This window comes from Postia placenta (genome assembly GCF_002117355.1).
Source record: "Postia placenta MAD-698-R-SB12 unplaced genomic scaffold POSPLAscaffold_3, whole genome shotgun sequence".
Lineage (NCBI taxonomy): Eukaryota > Fungi > Basidiomycota > Agaricomycetes > Polyporales > Adustoporiaceae > Rhodonia > Rhodonia placenta.
The window spans coordinates 672,833-689,579 of NW_020169834.1; the positions used below are offsets into that span (position 1 = coordinate 672,833).

The 16,747-nt window shown below is 53.8% G+C and overlaps 5 protein-coding genes across 5 annotated transcripts; 2 read left to right on the forward strand and 3 right to left on the reverse strand.

Moving 5' to 3' along the window:
• Nucleotides 1–2,664: 2,664 nt before the first annotated feature.
• On the reverse strand, nt 2,665–3,887 carry POSPLADRAFT_1178315 (hypothetical protein). The gene is made up of 10 exons (XM_024488580.1): nt 3,837–3,887; nt 3,773–3,785; nt 3,690–3,722; nt 3,570–3,632; nt 3,431–3,508; nt 3,264–3,341; nt 3,141–3,168; nt 3,007–3,077; nt 2,893–2,948; nt 2,665–2,834 (listed from the first exon to the last, which is right to left on the reverse strand). Exons 1-10 carry the CDS (start codon nt 3,848–3,850, stop codon nt 2,819–2,821), a joined length of 450 nt encoding a protein of 149 aa, XP_024341555.1. The 5' UTR covers nt 3,851–3,887; the 3' UTR covers nt 2,665–2,818.
• A 469-nt stretch (nt 3,888–4,356) lies between these two features.
• On the forward strand, nt 4,357–6,177 carry POSPLADRAFT_1135459 (hypothetical protein; the record flags this gene model as incomplete). The annotated part of the gene is made up of 1 exon (XM_024484585.1): nt 4,357–6,177. One exon carries the CDS (start codon nt 4,357–4,359, stop codon nt 6,175–6,177), a length of 1,821 nt encoding a protein of 606 aa, XP_024341556.1.
• Nucleotides 6,178–6,690: 513 nt separating this feature from the next.
• On the reverse strand, nt 6,691–7,874 carry POSPLADRAFT_1178316 (hypothetical protein). Its single transcript, XM_024488581.1, has 8 exons — nt 7,833–7,874; nt 7,632–7,783; nt 7,536–7,565; nt 7,300–7,483; nt 7,231–7,249; nt 7,092–7,179; nt 6,879–7,036; nt 6,691–6,825 (listed from the first exon to the last, which is right to left on the reverse strand). The coding sequence occupies exons 2-8, from the start codon at nt 7,758–7,760 to the stop codon at nt 6,786–6,788; spliced, it is 648 nt and encodes a 215-aa protein (XP_024341557.1). The 5' UTR covers nt 7,761–7,783; nt 7,833–7,874; the 3' UTR covers nt 6,691–6,785.
• POSPLADRAFT_1178319 (hypothetical protein) lies at nt 7,830–12,536 on the reverse strand (the record flags this gene model as incomplete). The annotated part of the gene is made up of 16 exons (XM_024488582.1): nt 7,830–7,934; nt 8,002–8,143; nt 8,194–8,246; nt 8,303–8,410; nt 8,691–8,999; nt 9,730–10,007; nt 10,111–10,121; nt 10,558–10,872; nt 10,923–11,046; nt 11,103–11,197; nt 11,254–11,524; nt 11,575–11,680; nt 11,745–11,830; nt 11,888–12,112; nt 12,166–12,430; nt 12,493–12,536. The coding sequence occupies 16 exons, from the start codon at nt 12,534–12,536 to the stop codon at nt 7,910–7,912; spliced, it is 2,457 nt and encodes an 818-aa protein (XP_024341558.1). The 3' UTR covers nt 7,830–7,909.
• A 2,732-nt stretch (nt 12,537–15,268) lies between these two features.
• POSPLADRAFT_1038796 (hypothetical protein) lies at nt 15,269–16,326 on the forward strand (the record flags this gene model as incomplete). Its single annotated transcript, XM_024477445.1, has 6 exons — nt 15,269–15,324; nt 15,389–15,547; nt 15,607–15,732; nt 15,786–15,962; nt 16,026–16,106; nt 16,173–16,326. 6 exons carry the CDS (start codon nt 15,269–15,271, stop codon nt 16,270–16,272), a joined length of 699 nt encoding a protein of 232 aa, XP_024341559.1. The 3' UTR covers nt 16,273–16,326.
• Between the last annotated feature and the right edge of the window lie 421 nt (nt 16,327–16,747).

Genomic DNA, 16,747 nt, shown 5'->3' on the forward strand with positions numbered 1-16,747 from the left:
AGACATCGTGTGTTAAGGAGAGATTAGACATATGAAGGTATGCAGGGACGCACCCTGGCAATATCAATGACGTGCGAAAATCGTCAACAGGAAGAGAGGGTGGGGGTTCCAGAGGCTTCGTTGCGCGCAGAGGTTCCGGAACCTGGCCACGCTTTGTTTCGGACTTCTTGCTGGTGGTGCAAAAGGTGCGAAAGAGATGTCAAATTGGACGGCATCAGGAATGGAAAATGGCGATTGGATCACTTCAGCGCTGGCCATCGAGACGGTCGGTGACAGCGTGCTCACCGCAAGCGAATCATGGCTAATTGTTATCGGCTCTGTTCCAGCTACTCCCTCAATTCGGCAGCCTCGTTGTTTGCACGTTGAGGTGGGCGTGATAGGTCAAGACAGGCCAGCGCACGCGGAGATTGGTCGGCTGGTGTGGTCGACCGAGATATCAAGTGAAAAGGGCACGTTATGGAATGTTAAGCGCAAAAGTGAACTGATCGAATCTGACCAAAGAACAGATATAGACGACGATGATATTCGTGGAACAGGACTAACAAGGGAATGAGCGAGGAACGTGTTGAACACGAGTTGGAGGTCGAAAAAGGGCCGCGGCGCTGAGATCAGAGGAAGACAAGGCTTCTTCCGGCGTTCACCCTGCCCTTCAGGATGCCGGATGTAGACACAAGAGCCCAGGTAGATTGAGCACTCGCTGAGACAAACAAAAAAGAGTGGAAAATCGCAGTGAAATAGAACAGTAAATCAAAACCAAAGACGATGCGTTACTGCTTTACAGCATTTTCCCAGAAAGGAAACGGATCTACAAGGCACAACAACACGTGGTCTAATGAAGTGCGGAAGGAATTGAATCGCAGGTTTCCGTTATTCCAAGCTGTTGGAATCATGCACTTCGAATTCGGGGACAGTTCGAACATTGAACATAGAGACCTCTTGCGTTGACATTGCTTCTAGCATGCCAGTGTCAAAACTACGCCCACCGTCATGGTGCTACTTTGCATCTCCGTTGTCACATGCACAAATGCATCGATACAATACATCCGCTGGTTTTTGCAAAGCCAAGCTCCAGACAGATCAAATTCAGGAGGCGGACGCAAAGTTAGCCTTCGGCGTGCTTGGCTCGAGCCACGTCCAGGCTCAACCTTTCTCAGTGAGCGTTCACTGATATCTACGGTTTTTGCCGTCTTCTATCCGTTTACTATTCTACCGCCGCGCGTAAGGTCTACACATTTGTTCGAGACACTCCGTATCTCGCACTGAACTGCGCACAGCGATCGTCGGATTTATGTCCAGCACGCTTCCTTGCGCGAACCATACTCAGCTGTGCATCCGCTTCGACCGACCTCAGGATCTATCTCTGTCTGGCCCCTTTCTCACAGCCTCCCGGAAGCCGTCCATGTCGTAACAGTATTCCGCTTTGCGGCCCCCCGATGTTCGTACTAGTTTCCTGAAGCCTCACTCTGTATTCTATTTCGTGAGTTAATCTTGCATGAAAAAAACAGATGTTTGACTGCTGTCAGCGCCGTAAGTGTGACAGTAACAATTCTCTTCCACCTTGCCTGATCCTGCAGGCGTCCACATGGACTCCCCTCTCTGTCGGCCCAGTTCAACCTTGTGGAGGTAACAACATTACACGTCAGTTCTTGTCGCTGCTGCATAAGCGTCCGATACTTGTGTTATCTGCCTACACGTCTAGACCACCGCTGGCGCCGCTCTTTCACTGCGCCGCACTACGCATCGGAAGAATCCCAGAGATACTGGTTCAGTTTTAGTCATGCCCCTGCGGCCCAATTACGATGTGGCCTTCCGGCTCAGGGAGCAGCAAGGACAACTAGCACGGGAGCTTCTTTCACCGGACCCTTTAGACACGGGGTTTACCAGCAGCCTTTGAGATCCGCCATGAAACACGCCGACAGACTTCGGTGGTTCAATGGCTATCGTGCCATCCTGACATTACCAAGCCACAGTATACCTTGGCTTCTATGCGAAGCAATCCGATTGCGACATTCGCGGGCAGGCGATACTAGCCCTCACACTAGCACTAGTCTGCCGTATAGCGTTAGGGTCTCAGCTCGTCGTGAGGTCTTCAGCACTCCAATACTTTCCGTGACGACACAACATCACAGACCCTCATGACCCCGGCCAACATCCCGCATTTTGCGCTCGGACCTCTTGGTCTCCTTGTGTGGCCCTGGGCTTTACTTCTGGGGAGCTTCGGGTTGCGAGCTCGCCATTTGCGGATTAGTGCACTTCATGAGCGGAGGAACAGCGGCCTAAGTTACATCGAGGACAAACCATCGTCTAAATCCATGGACTACTCGGGAGCTATTCGCTGTTCTGAGTATTTTCCTTCTTTGGGAACTTTGATGCCATTTCCGGTTGACGGAGCGAAGAAGCAACGCCGACAACGCGAGGTAGCGGACAGGCAGCCAGAATTGCCTATGCATCGACGAACGTGCTCTTCGGCCCCAGAGCTCCCCTGGCAACGGCATCAACGCATCCGTGCTCGGACTTGTCCAGCATGCATCTCTTCGTCCCGAGATACGGTAGTGTATTGTCGTGCGAGCAGTATGTCGTGGCAATGAGTGGGGCCTGGATGGATTCCCGTGCGAAGGGGGACCCACGCGGCGAGTTTCCCCGCAATCTGAGCAGCGCGGAAGATAACGCAAATGAGATCCCACTTGCGGGCGCGGAGATCAAACGAGATGCAGGATTGTTAATACATGCGATATACAACTTCTTGAGTAGAACTATAGGCAGTGCAACTGCGACGCGGAGCAATTATAGTACAAAATTCATAAATGGCCGCGGAAACTCATGCAGTCGCGTGCCTGAGAGAGCGATCAGTACGCGCTTCGTGTTTCAACAGTTTGCGAACCGAATACTCACTTCTTCGTCCATTCCTTGGCGGCTGCCAAGAACTTATCGTGATCGTTCTTCATTTGCTACACGCGGGATTGAATCAGATTTGCAAGGATTACGGTACACTCCAGCTGTACTAACCGCAGCGATCTCTGGCTCGAACGGGTCGTCTGGGCTGGGGTTGTTCACCTTCTCCTGAATTATGGCGAGCACTGCAGGAATTAACCTCGTAAACACATTGCCGTTCTCTCCGACCGTGTGTCAGGTCCACACACCTGAAGACAGCGTCACCGAGGGCTTCCACTAACCGATGCGCGAGTCAAAGACGTAAGTATGCGATCAGAAAAAGCCACCATGCGGTCTAGACGCGGCCTTGTCATGGGCAGCCAAGAACTCACCTGATCGCGCAGGACTGGTACGCAGATGTGCCCCTCCTCGTTGATTCCGGGGTGGTAGATCTTGGTTGTGAAGGTGACCTATAAGCACAAGACATTTGTGATTCGGGCGGGTGTGTAGGAGCGCATCAGAGACTGTGATATTCAGACCACGATCAACGTGGACGTACGGATGGCGCCTTGAAGGGAAAGTTCTCTGGTAAGGATAAAGTAAAGTGGAAGGTGCCACCCTTGTATGGGCTGTCCGACTGCGTTTCAGGGTCAGCAAAGGGACGCGTTCGTTGATACGGAGTAAGGTCAAACACGCACCGCGGCCTTGATGGCACAATTCCAGAGGAAGAGATTTCCATCCTCCGGCTCTACCGTCAAACCCTGCAGATCGAGCATTCAATTTCTCGCTCCAGATGAGAGACATTGTCTGAGACGTACATCAATCGGTCTGCTAGTAACATCTGCAAGTTCCTGTCCCATTGTCAGTGTCCGTCCCGAAGGACGCGGTATGAGAGCAGCACCTTCTGTATGCGACTGATCAGATGTCAGAGCTATGGAACAACGGAGAATATGGAAATAGTATACCGCAGAGCAGTCATGTTGGTGAGCGAGCAACTTGAGATGTGAACAGCGTCCAAGTGTGCAGCAGGATACGGTCAGATCAGTGTGGCGGGTGCAAAGGACCGTCGCGGTCTCGCGTCGAGGCGCGTACCGGCAATCGCCGCTTGGCAGTGGCCTTCAGCTTTTGGCCACCACAAAGGCACCGTCTACCACGACGACGACGACGCCCACCACAGGGAGTTCTACTATTGGGCTGGATCTAGTGTGCTCCTTTGATCTGCTCTTGATTCTCAAGGACCCTCACGGCGTGACACAACTTGGCCGATTTCGGATACAACATATTCCTCGTGCTCTGGCTTGTACCCCTACCCTGACTTGTGCTGAGGGCATTGTGGATTCTAGATCTGCATGTGAGTGGCCTGAATAACAGCAGAAATCCCATTGCACGGAAACTTCCCAGACTTCACGCTTCTTGACCAAAAGCTAGGATCATCCTGAGTTCCTCCCGACATCGTGTTCTTACCGCTGTGCACCTTTGTACAACATGGAAGCCCCGAATTCACCCCGCGAACTCTCTCCTCCAGCCGTCGTCATCTCTCCTGCCTTGGCGCAGCTGTCAAATCGGAAGCGAAAACATGCTGCGATTTCCAGCACGGTCGCGTCTTCTCCAGCGCCCTCCGATCCTGGCGCCACGCCGACACCTGGTGCTGAGAATGTGGTGCTTACGTCGCGTCACACTGACCTTTCTACACGCCCCCGGCTCGACATCTCCCGACACCCCGTGTTCGTGCCGCTCTACCCCGGGTCGTCGTACTTCAGTACCGAACCACTCTGTAATAATCGGCTAAATTTCCGTTATACACCCGCAGGACTGACTCCTGTTGGTTCGCTCGTGCCTTTCCGGACAATTGAGACCGTTCCGACGTGTTCCCGTGTCTCATGGGAGGACAGGAGCCCGTTCGTCCGCGTCACTCAGGACGGGCTTGGGCTGAAGGGTGAGAAGGGCTTCCGGAGCGCGCGCTGCAACGCGCCTATACGGGAAGGGAAGTGGTATATGGAGGTAAAGGTTGAGATTGGCGGAGGAGAGAAAGCACCAGATTGCCAATTGCGCGAGGGGAGCCATATCCGCCTTGGTTGGGGACGACGCGAGGCTCCCCTGAACGCGCCAGCAGGGTTAGATGGCTACAGCTACGCATACCGCGACATGACCGGTGAGAAGGTGCACCTGTCACGTCTGCGCCCGTATGGCAAGTCCTTCAAGTCCGGCGACGTGATCGGGATGTACATTTCGCTCCCGTCGCCGCGCCGCCAGCCCGACCGTAAGGACCCGTACGACCCGGCGCGCATCAAGCGTGAGCGGATCGCGATCGAGTTCAAAGGTCAGGAGTACTTCGAGTCGCTCGAATACGCACAATCGAAGGAGATGATCGCGCTCATGGACGCACGCGACCGCGCGAAGGCGACGAACTCGAGCTCAATGCCGTCATCTGCGACGAAAAAGGCGGCGACGGTCAAGAACCTCCCATCGGCGTCGCGCGGGAAGAGCACTGTACAGGAGCCGGCGCCCCTCCGCCCGCTGCCCACGCTGGGCCCGGACTCGCACATCGCGTTCTTTGTGAATGGCGAATGCCAGGGCGTCGCGTTTCGGGATCTCTTCGACTACCTCCCTCTGCGGAATCCAGCGAACAAACAGCAGGAAAAGAAGAGGACGAACAAGGAAGGGCTGCGCGAGCACAAGGAGAATTCATTTGATGATGGCACGCTCGGGTACTATCCATTCATATCACTGTTTAATGGAGCAAGAGTGCGAATAAACTCCGGGCCTGACTTTGAATTCATGCCGCCCCCTGACATCGATGCTGTACTGTCGTCCTCTGATGCGCATGATGCTGATGTTAAGCCACATGAAGCTATGCGGACATGGCGGCCAATGTGCGAACGCTATCCTGAGTTCATGGCGGAGCAGTGGAAAATGGACGAAGTCGAATTTGCAGAGGCAGTGGGCACGCAGCAGGTAGGCGAATTTCGGCTATGTTCAACTTGCATGTGTAAACTTATATGTAAAAGGGCACACAGAAACAACCACAAACAGAACAGACAGGACGGTCAAAGACGGATGAAGCGAAGCATCAAGCGTATCTCGCGAAGAGGCGGGCACAAGCGGCCGCCCGAAAGCACAGGAAGCTCCAGCAAGCAAAAGAAGAGGCGGAGACCAAGCGGCGAAAGCTGGAGACCGATGCAACCCCCAGTGGGGAGGCGAAGTCAAGCCCCGTCGACCGCCCGAGTGCTGAGCCGTCAGTTGCTTCGCCTGGGAAACCGGCGTTGCTGGACCCATCCCCGTACGTCGGTCTGGGCATCTCCATAGCCTCCCCTGCGCCCACCGTCGCGTCCAGCGTCGATGTGCACATGACAGGTCCTGCATCTCGGTATGATTCGAGTGCGTATAACTCGGAGTATGAGGATATGGACGCGGAGGCAGACACGGGCGGAAGAGACCATGATGCCGCCGCCATCGAGATGTCTCTTAGGGAACCGACATACTCATACCGAGAACGATCCTCTGCCACTCCCGCCCCATAGACCAACGTAGGACCGTTTTGCGCAGGAGAGCGCTTCATCGGAACGGCTACTTTACTGCTCACAGGAGTGCAAACTTGAGTCGTCTGAAGGACACGCCACAACAGCATTAGCTGCCTACCAATCAAGATACCGGGGCCGCATCGCAGGGACAACAGGAATACGCCTGACTGCGCGACGTCATGGATCTCCGGCCTTCCTATCATTTCAGCTTTCCGTAGCAGGAGGCCTTGCAGTTGGTTGACCCAATGCTGGTTGCAGGTCGAGAATGAGCAGACCGATACGTTAGCTCAACACTAGAGAACGGAGCGTCTTGGACGACTAGATAAGTTAGGCACAATGACGGAGATCGGGTATTTGTAGAGCGGCAGGACGGAAAGACAAGGCGTTGCGATGTCAAGCATTCCAGCGCGGGGGCGGAGCTCGTACGACATACCTGAACCTACTTGTCAGCTATACAGCTCGAGGTAAGATAATTAACGGATCTACCCGTGTGTTCGCCCAGCCCCCTTCTCGATCTCCACTCGAATGTCGAATATGAGGTCCCCTGTGGAAGGATCCCAATCCGCGGCACACCAGTTCCTTCTTCCCATAATATACTTGCTTTTAGCCGGCTGCCCGTTCGGATCTCGATCAAACAGCGGAACCTGGACAAGGGGCGGGTTTCAGCAACCGGCTCTGCATGCAAATCGGTTCTCTTACCATTGTCTCATCTGTGTGCATGTGATGAAGTGTACGATGGGTCTTCGTTGCAAGAGACGAGACCATTGTTAGAACTGCATTGGGAGGTCTTAATGAAGACGTGAGCAGGGGGACTTGCTTGACATAAGCTCAGACTTACGGAGTATTGACAATGGCACCTACTCAAATTCGTGAGCATGAGTTACTTATCTGCGAAACTACCACGCACTGGATACAACGTTTAACATGTAGCGGTAGTCCTGGGAAGGCGGGATCTGTGGTTCTTTGCCCTGATGGAGAGTTTTAAGCATTCCAACAGCAGCGCAGTGGACATCTCCGGATAGGAATGTGACCCGGACGCGTCTAGCCCTCGCGTAGTTTTGCATTTGCTCAATTACCCAGTTACGTTCACGCTAGATTCCATCGGTCGGTGAGTGCCCACGCCAGCCAGCGGATGTGACGGACCTTATGTGCTTTGGAAGTCCAGTGATCGTTCTATACGGAACAGATCATTGACGAGTTACCTTCCAGGAGTGCCTCAATGAGACGGTATTAACACACCAGATCATCCAGTAATTCGGCATCGGCATTGAACTTGTTCACAAAGCCGGCAAGGCCTAACGATCCACTCCTGCCAAGGGCGACTAGCGGATTCAGCTTGGACTCCAGCATGGTCTCAAGGAACACCATTCGAGGATAAGCAATCGGGATACCTGCGGAGGATCAGCGAATACGAACCGCTCGGGAGCTTTTGGTGCGTACCAAGCTGTATCACAAGCTGTTCGACGGTGTTCGGGAGTGCATAAACTCGGCTCATCACGGCCTGGTACTCCTGCGTGCTACACACTTGGTTGAGTCTTCGTTCTGCGCTGTCGAATACATAATCACCCTCAGCTCTCGCTTTGGGTACTTTAGTACAAGAGGCGCATACCGGCAATCAAGCAAGAGCATCCAAACTTGAGGGCCGAGGTACGTCAAGAACGAATGAGAGGGAAATGAGACAAATGGCCCATCTGCGCCGATGACGAGCGATTTGAATGGATGGTGCTTGTCATCCCTCCCGTCAATGCCCACTGAAACACAATTTCAGCAGTGCGCTAACATGGAAAGTTATGGTGCGCACTATTAATGAAACATTGAAAAAGAAGAAAGAAGAAATATCCTCGTGATCCAATGCTGCAGATATCATGAGAAGACGGGCCGAGTACTCATGCGAGTCTAGTGGGGCGCACGTTCGGAAAACGGGTGAAATCATCAACTCGTCAGGATCTGGGAGCATGTCAATGTACCACCGGGACGATCGCACAAACAAAAAGCGTACAGCTGCCAAAGCCGTCAATCTATGGGTGACGATTTGAGCTTTCGATCAGTTCAACTCATACGTAGACATGGACGATTTACGCCTCACCAAGTCTACCAAATGAGTGCAACAGTCGGTCGTCATGCTTTCAACTGCGTACTAAGCCGGTTTACTCACCGTGATCATCTGTGAACAAGGACCGAATTAGATGTAGATAATGCACAGATCAGTTTGAATCACACCAAGCATATTTATCATTGGGCTATGGACCAACGCACGTCTGTCAATATCCCGGTCGCGAGGAATTCAAGCACACATACATTGAGCTGTTGGCTCTCGCAAATGCTCCGCTTCTGAAAGTCTGGCAATAATGATTGAAGTAGAACCGATCAATTGCCGCCAATATTTCATCGGTCATAGGGTATGTCCGTTTCTTGTCAGATTTCGACATCGTCACCCACTCCTGCAGTTCAGGCTCACGGACGACGCCGTCGCAGTACAGCTGGTCCCCACCACCCACAAGCGCGTGGAAGGGCTGCTCAGCGTGCTTCTCGAGGAGATCTATCCATACGGGGTCATACCCGCTACGAAAGCCGGGACCGCAGAAGTCGTTCGGGTTGACGCCTGCGCTAAAACCATTGCACTCGAGTGGTAATTAGAATCGCAGATATTCGAAACACGAAGTGCTCACAGAGTAGGCGGCCCACCGCATGTTCTGATGGCGTGCTGGGACATAGAATTGTAGATCCTGTCCTCCGTTGACCCGGTAACGTATACGCATCTCGTTCGGTCCGAGTGGGATCTGAACCATGAACCTCCAAAATGTGTATGTTCTATTTCAGATACGTTAATCATGATTGTGCGCCAAGTCTGTTCACGCGAATCCTCACCCGCTGACGCCAATGTATGCATATATATCTTGCCCTTTGGCTTCTTTCACTATTGCGTTAGGGCCAAGCGGCTCTCTGTTAGCATGACTGGGACCAGACATTGGATCTGCCGGGTGAGAACCAAGGTCAACAGAAGGACCACGATGAGAAGTTGTCGATGGTCTTCGTGCTAGCTTTACGGGTTGATCGGGGTCCCAGTAATACGTGAATCGCGGGTTCTGCTCGTAGTTAGAGCCTGAATCGGCGGCTTTGGAGACATTGCATTGAGTCCATGATCCACAAAACACTTGTGATAATACAATACTCACTAACGATGAGCGCTGCGCCTAGCCAGATGCCTTGCTCGTCGACGGTGTCATACCGGAGGAGAGGCCCCGCCATCAATTGCAAGTGCGGCTCCATATATGCGACCTTGTAGCTCCGCGCTCTCTCAGCAGCACTCATGTGCGCCATGTCTGACACAGAATACCGGGCAGGCTCATAGCCCACGCCAGCGTCCTTCCGGGGCGGAATCCATGTACCCCGAGCGGGGTCGGGCACGGAGCCATCGAGCCTTCCTGGATGTATGTCATCGTCTTTGGGCGGCGGTCGGGGAGGGAGCGGCGGTAGCGCATTGTGGGACGTTGGACTGGGTGCACCCGGGGGTGTGAAGCCGCCGACGAAGGGCGGTTCCAACGGGTAGATCTGTTCGACGGGCTGGTAGCGACCATCGGGTCCCCTTTGTGGCTGGCCTAACCGCGCGCTGTCCTGTACGCGGAATGGAAATGGTTAGCTCAAGCAGGGAATAGGAAGTTAACATACCCTTTCAGCTCTATGCCTCGCATGCCATCCGGTGCTATCCATGACTTACTAGGCCGCGAGCTTTCGGTGCACAGTGCACACAGTGCTCGGTGTATCAATCCGGAGAAAGTACGGCCAAGTCTCGCGGACAGAATGGTATATCAGAATACCTCAGTAGGTTGCAGTCTGAATGGGATTATCGTGGAGGTGCTCGGCGTCGGCGAGTCGCGCGACCAGTGCGCTTCGGGCTATGCGCGATCATCGTGCACGGCAACGATGACATTGTATTGCTGACATCGGAGATCTTGATCCGGGACAACGGGAATGATAACTCGACTGTGTGGCTGTACAGGTGTCCATGTATCACTGCTTTCATGAAGCAGAAGGGCCTTTGGGAACGCAGAAATGAAGCCGTGATGAATCGCATCTGATGCAGTCAATCTCGAAGCATACGATAAGATTAGCAGAAGAGACATCCGTCCGGACCGTTACAGTAATATCCCTAGTACATCTTAACCAGCGTGCTCGACAGTGGTCGTGACAAGCTTTCCGCCCTGGATGACTGTCCTGAACATCTCCGGCACTGGCACCTCGTTGAACACACCCTCCTCCTCGCCTTCTACCGGCAAGCTTATGTTGATGCTGCTGCACTTCGCCGTCGTGATCTCGACGCCGAGGCAGTCCTTCGACAGGTAGATCTGCCCCGAGTCGGTCGAGTCCAGCTGGATCGTCGGCGCGTATCCGGTGATCTGGAGCGCGAACGATGGCGAGCTGGTCACCGAGACCGACGAGATGACGTTCTCGACGAGTACGGATGTCTTTGTGCAGTTCACTAAGAGCGATGAGGTTATTGATAGGACCAAGCTGCTTCTAATTACCTACCTAGTGTCACGGCGTTCGCCTTGCCCTTCACGATCACTGTAGTGTTCTTGCAGCCATACAGGTTGACGGTCTGGCTGAGCTCCACGTTCTCAACCGTGAGCGCCGACTCATTCTCTTGGTATTCCTGCAGAAGTAATCAAGACACCATATTTACCGTCCATGCTCAAAGTGGAGACTCACGATGACCCATTTGTTACCCTCAAGTGCAAACTTCGCCGGCTTCTTGCCTGCCAGCGCTTGAGGTTTGGTAGGCTTGACTGGCCGCTTGGCCGCCACTGCATCATACGCATATGTCAGGCCTTGTCTTTCCAAGTGCAGAACCTGCATCTACCTGCAGGCCCCGTCGAGCTCGGAACTGTGCCACCGGCTCTCAGCGCAGGGTTCTTGTGTGTCATCTGGCTCTTGTCGACCTTCCGCAAGCCCTTTGTGACCTCTTCTCCCTTGTTGAGTTCAGCGAACATCGCCGCGACACCGCCAGCTGGTGCAGCCGGCGCGGCGGGAGGGGGAATGACCGGGGGTGGTGGAGGCGGTGGCGGTGGAGGTGGACCACCCGCAGCTGCCGCCCCTTGCGTGGATGACTGGTACTGTTCAACGGACACACCCTGTGCAAGACTGTAAGATACCACCTATCGACAAAGCGAATGGACAGTACCTTCACGTTCCACACGAGCCCAGTTGTGTGGAATTCCATAACGTATTTGCGCAGTTCCTCGAGTAGCCCTGAATACCCCTTGACCCATTCTCCGTGTCTCGGATCCCTGCAGAGTGCATGTCAGTCAATGCAGGTATAAAAGAAAGTGGCAGAGAATGCTGATTTCGCACTTCTCCTTGAATTCTTTCAGCACACGATTTGCGTAGAACTGTGTTGCATCCTTGATCTCGGCCACGAATGGACCAGGTTTCGGCTCCTGCGCTCAAGACGGTAAGCACGCGTCGAAGCGCGAAGTCGGGGATTAGCAACTCACCACCGTCACCCATCCAACACATGGCGCTCCCTCGGCTACCGTTGACAAGTGGTTAAACCAGTCGCGATCCTTCCTGTTTGCCTCCTTGGCACGAGTGATTGCCTCGATGTCCTTCTGCAGCGGAGCGAGGAGCGACTCGAAGGTCTTCTGATCAGGCTTCTTGCAGTTCGCGGCTAGCAGAAGAAAAGAGCGCAGGTCCGAGAACTCCTTCTCCAGAAGAGAAGCCTACATGACACGCACATAAGTCAATAAGAATTCAAATAGTCGTAAACACACACCTGCTCTACCACAGCAGTGCTAGCGAAGCCCTTCGTCAGGTCCACGAAGGGCTTGAGCTTGCCCTCGATGACCAGCTCGTCGAAGGCCTGCACATGTCGCGGGACCTCGACCACGGGAGCCGGAGGGGCGGGAGCTGCGTGCGGTGGAGGCACGGGGGTGGGCTCTGAAGACGCGGAGGGCACCGCGGACGTCTGCAGTCCCGCAGCGTAGCCCGGCGATGGGAGGTTCGCAAGGTCTTCAAGGCGCGAAGTTGCGGCTTCCAGCCTGGCCAGCAGAGACACTGGGGGTCAGTAAGTCGCGTGAGGCATACGCATGAGCGCACGCACCGTTTGATAATGGTAGCCAATGAATGCAGGCCGCCCGACGACATCTTGCTGTCCCACTGTCGTAAATCGCGAGTGGCGGATTTGTTTGAGTCGTTCACGCGGGTTCTAATGTACACGCCTCTTACCTTGTCAGTGTCCGATACGGTTAAGAGATGAATATATATGAGTTAGACGCGCAACGCGCTGCAAGCGCGACATCTGGTCTGCGCCGCTAACTATATACGGACATGAATAATATATACTGCGATTACCACCAGGGGCCGCCGAAACCTGGCGCAGCCACAGCGCCCGGACGCAAGCTAGCAGAAATTTCCTTACCATCATGCACAGCTTTCCTCCCTCGCACTCGGACAGCGTGCTCCTCGCTCAGTACTTTACCAGATCATCATTTTACATCCAAAAAGGGAAGTCATCAATGCAGGTTTGCATCATCTTACATCCAAAAAAGGAAATCCCCCCGCGGCTTGCTACTTTCAAGTTTCAGTACTGTCGACTTTGGCCTTCTTCCTGCATCCTAATCCGTGGATTTCGTATCAAATGTTTTCTGACGTGTTATACTTACCAATACTGGATTCCTTGGGAATAATTTGACCTCTACTGCAGCCCTATCGAACCCTCTTTGGATAGGGCTAATGCGGTGCGACTTCCGCTTGCTCACGATACGACTACTCAGTCGTCACTTGAAGACCACGGCACTGGCCCCCGATCGCCCAACTGGTCCTCCTACTCACTCGCGGCTGTCACAGTGGCGGGATGGGTAGCTGGTCTCCTACGGCTTCAGCAAGTAGCTGCGCGTGGCGCCGCAGCACAACACAGTCCTGCGGCCGCACATTTTGCTTGACTATGCACTTGTCACAATCTATCATCTGCGCCTGCGTAGCCCTGCGCAAGTCTGCCTGCGCGGAAGCGCAGTCTGTGGTCGACGAGACGGACGTGCTCGGACGGCCATCAACATAAACACTACAGTTCGTGCGCCGTCTGACGTACTCGCCGCTGAATCCGTTGATGGACACCAGTGTGTCGTCGTGCTCGACTGCGTGGGATTGGTTTGGCAGCCTTGGTCGACCCTAGACAGGTCCCCGGAGAACCCCCTCAGAGCTCTGATCCCGAAATCCCCGAAAAAGGGGCCTCTGGAGCGAAAATGTTACATCCCAAACCCCCGAAATGGGGCCCGAGCGGCGCTCAGGTTACATCCCAAACCCCCCGAACGCAGGGCTCCCGGGCCGGGTTTGATACCCCGACCCTCGAAACCACCATCCGAGGCCGTCCAACCAGGTCTAGCCGGCCAGTGATATGCCCGGAAGGGCAAACATTGGTGGCTGCTGCCGGTGGATGCCGACGTGCGTCAGCGTGCGTGTGTGCCGACGCTCTCTCACTTAATGGATGCACCTGGCAGCCGCATTGCTTCGTTGGCATCCATTGTCAGCCAATGACGCGCTTCTGCAGCGCTGTCAGCAGTTACATACCTCAGAGAAGGATCTCGGTTGGCATGGTTGATGAAGGGGACCGCTGCGAGATGCAAACGGGCTCTTGCAGAGCTTGATAAAAGCGGCGGAGACACTGTTGACCCGGGTCCTTCAAAAAGTCAAGAGAAATGTGATATTGAGTGCTTTTGAACCTATGTACGGCCTCGTAATAGGAATACAATGGTGTGCGCGGGTTTTTTGCAATTTCTTCCCTTTTTTGCGATTTTTAGATGTTAGATCCCATTTGCCCCCGAAATTGACCGGAACGAGGTGAGGTTACATGCATTTCCCCCGAAATCGACCATGAGCCGACCCCCGAAAAGGGGTCTGCGCGGGATCGGAGCTCTGAGGGGATTATCAGGGGTCCTCCCTAGACCCTAGGCAGCTTACAAACAAAGCGCCCGTTTCCGATGTTAGAGGATGGCCGCTCTATAGGTTTGTCATCAAGAGATGTTTGTGGAGCGATTCTCGTCGCATAGTTCTCGCCGCATCCGTGGCTGGCGCGAATGCGAGCGCTTTGCGCATGTATTCTGCGACGCGATTCCTGAACGACCCGCGGTTCCACAGAACGGCGCAGCTGCAGGGGCTGCGTCGAACCGTTGTCGCACGCTGATTGCGATGTGATTTTTCACCAAGAGCATGGATGTGTGCTCGCGGGTTGTACGTATGATACCCATCAATGACTCATGAGAAGAGCTTGAATGCCTATGAGGCTGTCTGCGGGTGCCAGCGAATCCAAGCCCGAGCCCGTCGGCGCGAGCCAGAGGATTAGAAACCGCGCTGTATATCGCTGGTTCCTGAGGTTCTCTCTGGGCCAGGTTGCGCGCCGATCGGAGAGCTCATGGATGCAGGGTCAACCGAAAGTTTATAGTATGTTCTGTTCACGTTGGGGTTTTGTCTACCTGCCAGTTTTTGAGAGTCCCGGGTTGATAAATCCGAATCATTGACAGTGGTGAAGTTATTTCTTATGGTCTACGAGCACAATTTGCTGCCTTATATTCCCGCTCGTGCATACGTAGCTCGGGAGAAGCGTCGGCGAATTCCATGATGGACGACATTGACACTGCCTACTTCTGACAAGTTCCCCTTTGATGGATATAATCCACCATCCACCATACCCCATCGATCTAAAGTCCAGATAGCTTACTGATCTCCGGGCCCGGCCATCGCGAGCGTCTGCTGCGCTTTGTGTGTCATACCAGGTGTTGACTTCTGATGCTGTAATATGCGGGGACTGCAATATAAAAGGCCACGGTCTTGTTCACGACATCACACCACACAACGCTCTCACCGTCGCACAATTCCACAATATGTCCCACGGCAAACAGTTCACTCTCTACACACACCATAGAGGGCCCAATGGCTGGTGAGCGTGTTGCTGCCTCAGACTCGTTCGTCTCCGTAGGGCGAAGCTCACTCTTTGGTTGCAGGAAGGTTGCCTTCGTTTTGAGAGAGCTCGGTCTGACATACGAGAGCATATACCTCGACTTCCTAAAGAACGAACACAAGGCTCCCGACTTCACCAAGTATAACCCGAACGGACGTATTCCCGCCTTGATCGATCATCACAACAATGACTTTGTCGTCTGGTGCGTTCGGCTTGGTGTTGTTCCTAACGATCGGCAATAACACTCGACGTGCAATGCAGGGAGTCGAATGCCATCATCCTTTACCTCACCGAGAAGTACGACACGGCGCACCGCATTTCTGCATCCACACTCGAAGACAAGACACTTGAGCTCCAATGGCTATTCTTCCAGGCCTCTGGCCAAGGGTAAGGATGTTTTGCCGCCTCCACTTCCGAACGATATGCTCAACGCGGGATAGACCGTACTTTGGACAGGCAACGTGGTTCACCTTCGCCCATCCAGAGAAGGTTCCCAGCGCAATTGAGCGGTACCAGAAGGAAACCGCCCGCGTGATCGGTGTCCTGGACGGCGTTCTCTCCAAGCAGGAGTGGCTAGTTGGCGACAAGTACAGCATCGCTGACATTTCCTTCATTCCGTAAGTTCACATCACTGCCTACGCATACTGCTATTCTGTTGACCTCGCCTGTCATGCACGAAGGTGGGACTGGGTGGCGTTCAACTTGATCCTGAACGAGGTGGAAGGTGTCAATATTGAGAAGGACTTCCCGTCTTACTATGCGTAAGTGATAATGATATTGCTTCGTCGTGCCATGCAATAGCAGCTCACTTCGTGCATATTTTCTAGCTGGCACCAGAAGCTAATGGCGAAGGATGCGGTAAAGAGTGTATGGGCAGAGAGGACAGCCTTGAATCCTACTGGCTTTACTGTGCAAGCAACGCGTTGATACAACGAGTGTAACGTAGAACGGGCGAAGATGCGCCGACTTTGCAGTGCGGCGAATAGTCATGAGCGCATCCATTTTTATCTTGCAATTGAGTCAAGTCGATATCCTCTGTGGAGTCTTTCTCCCATTCAACCGCTGAGTTATGCCTGCTGCTACGGCAAGAGGACTCTGCGATACATTAGAAGGTAAGTCTTAGCCGCTGATCTGCTCCCAGGTGCGGCCCATTTGCATGCCTAGACGCAGACGTTGGATGATGCTATCATGCCTCTCATTGGTGCTCGCAATTAGCTAGCGGGTAAAGTATCCACCGCCGCAGAGCACAATGTCGCAGATCCTCCAGCTGAATCCATGTCCTCAGACTTATGGAACCCGTAAGCGGACCTCTCGTGATTATGAACATGAACGGGCCCTGGAGATAATGATCAGGGGTTGCGTTGTAAAAATAATGGAACCTTCATGCGTATATACAGTAAAG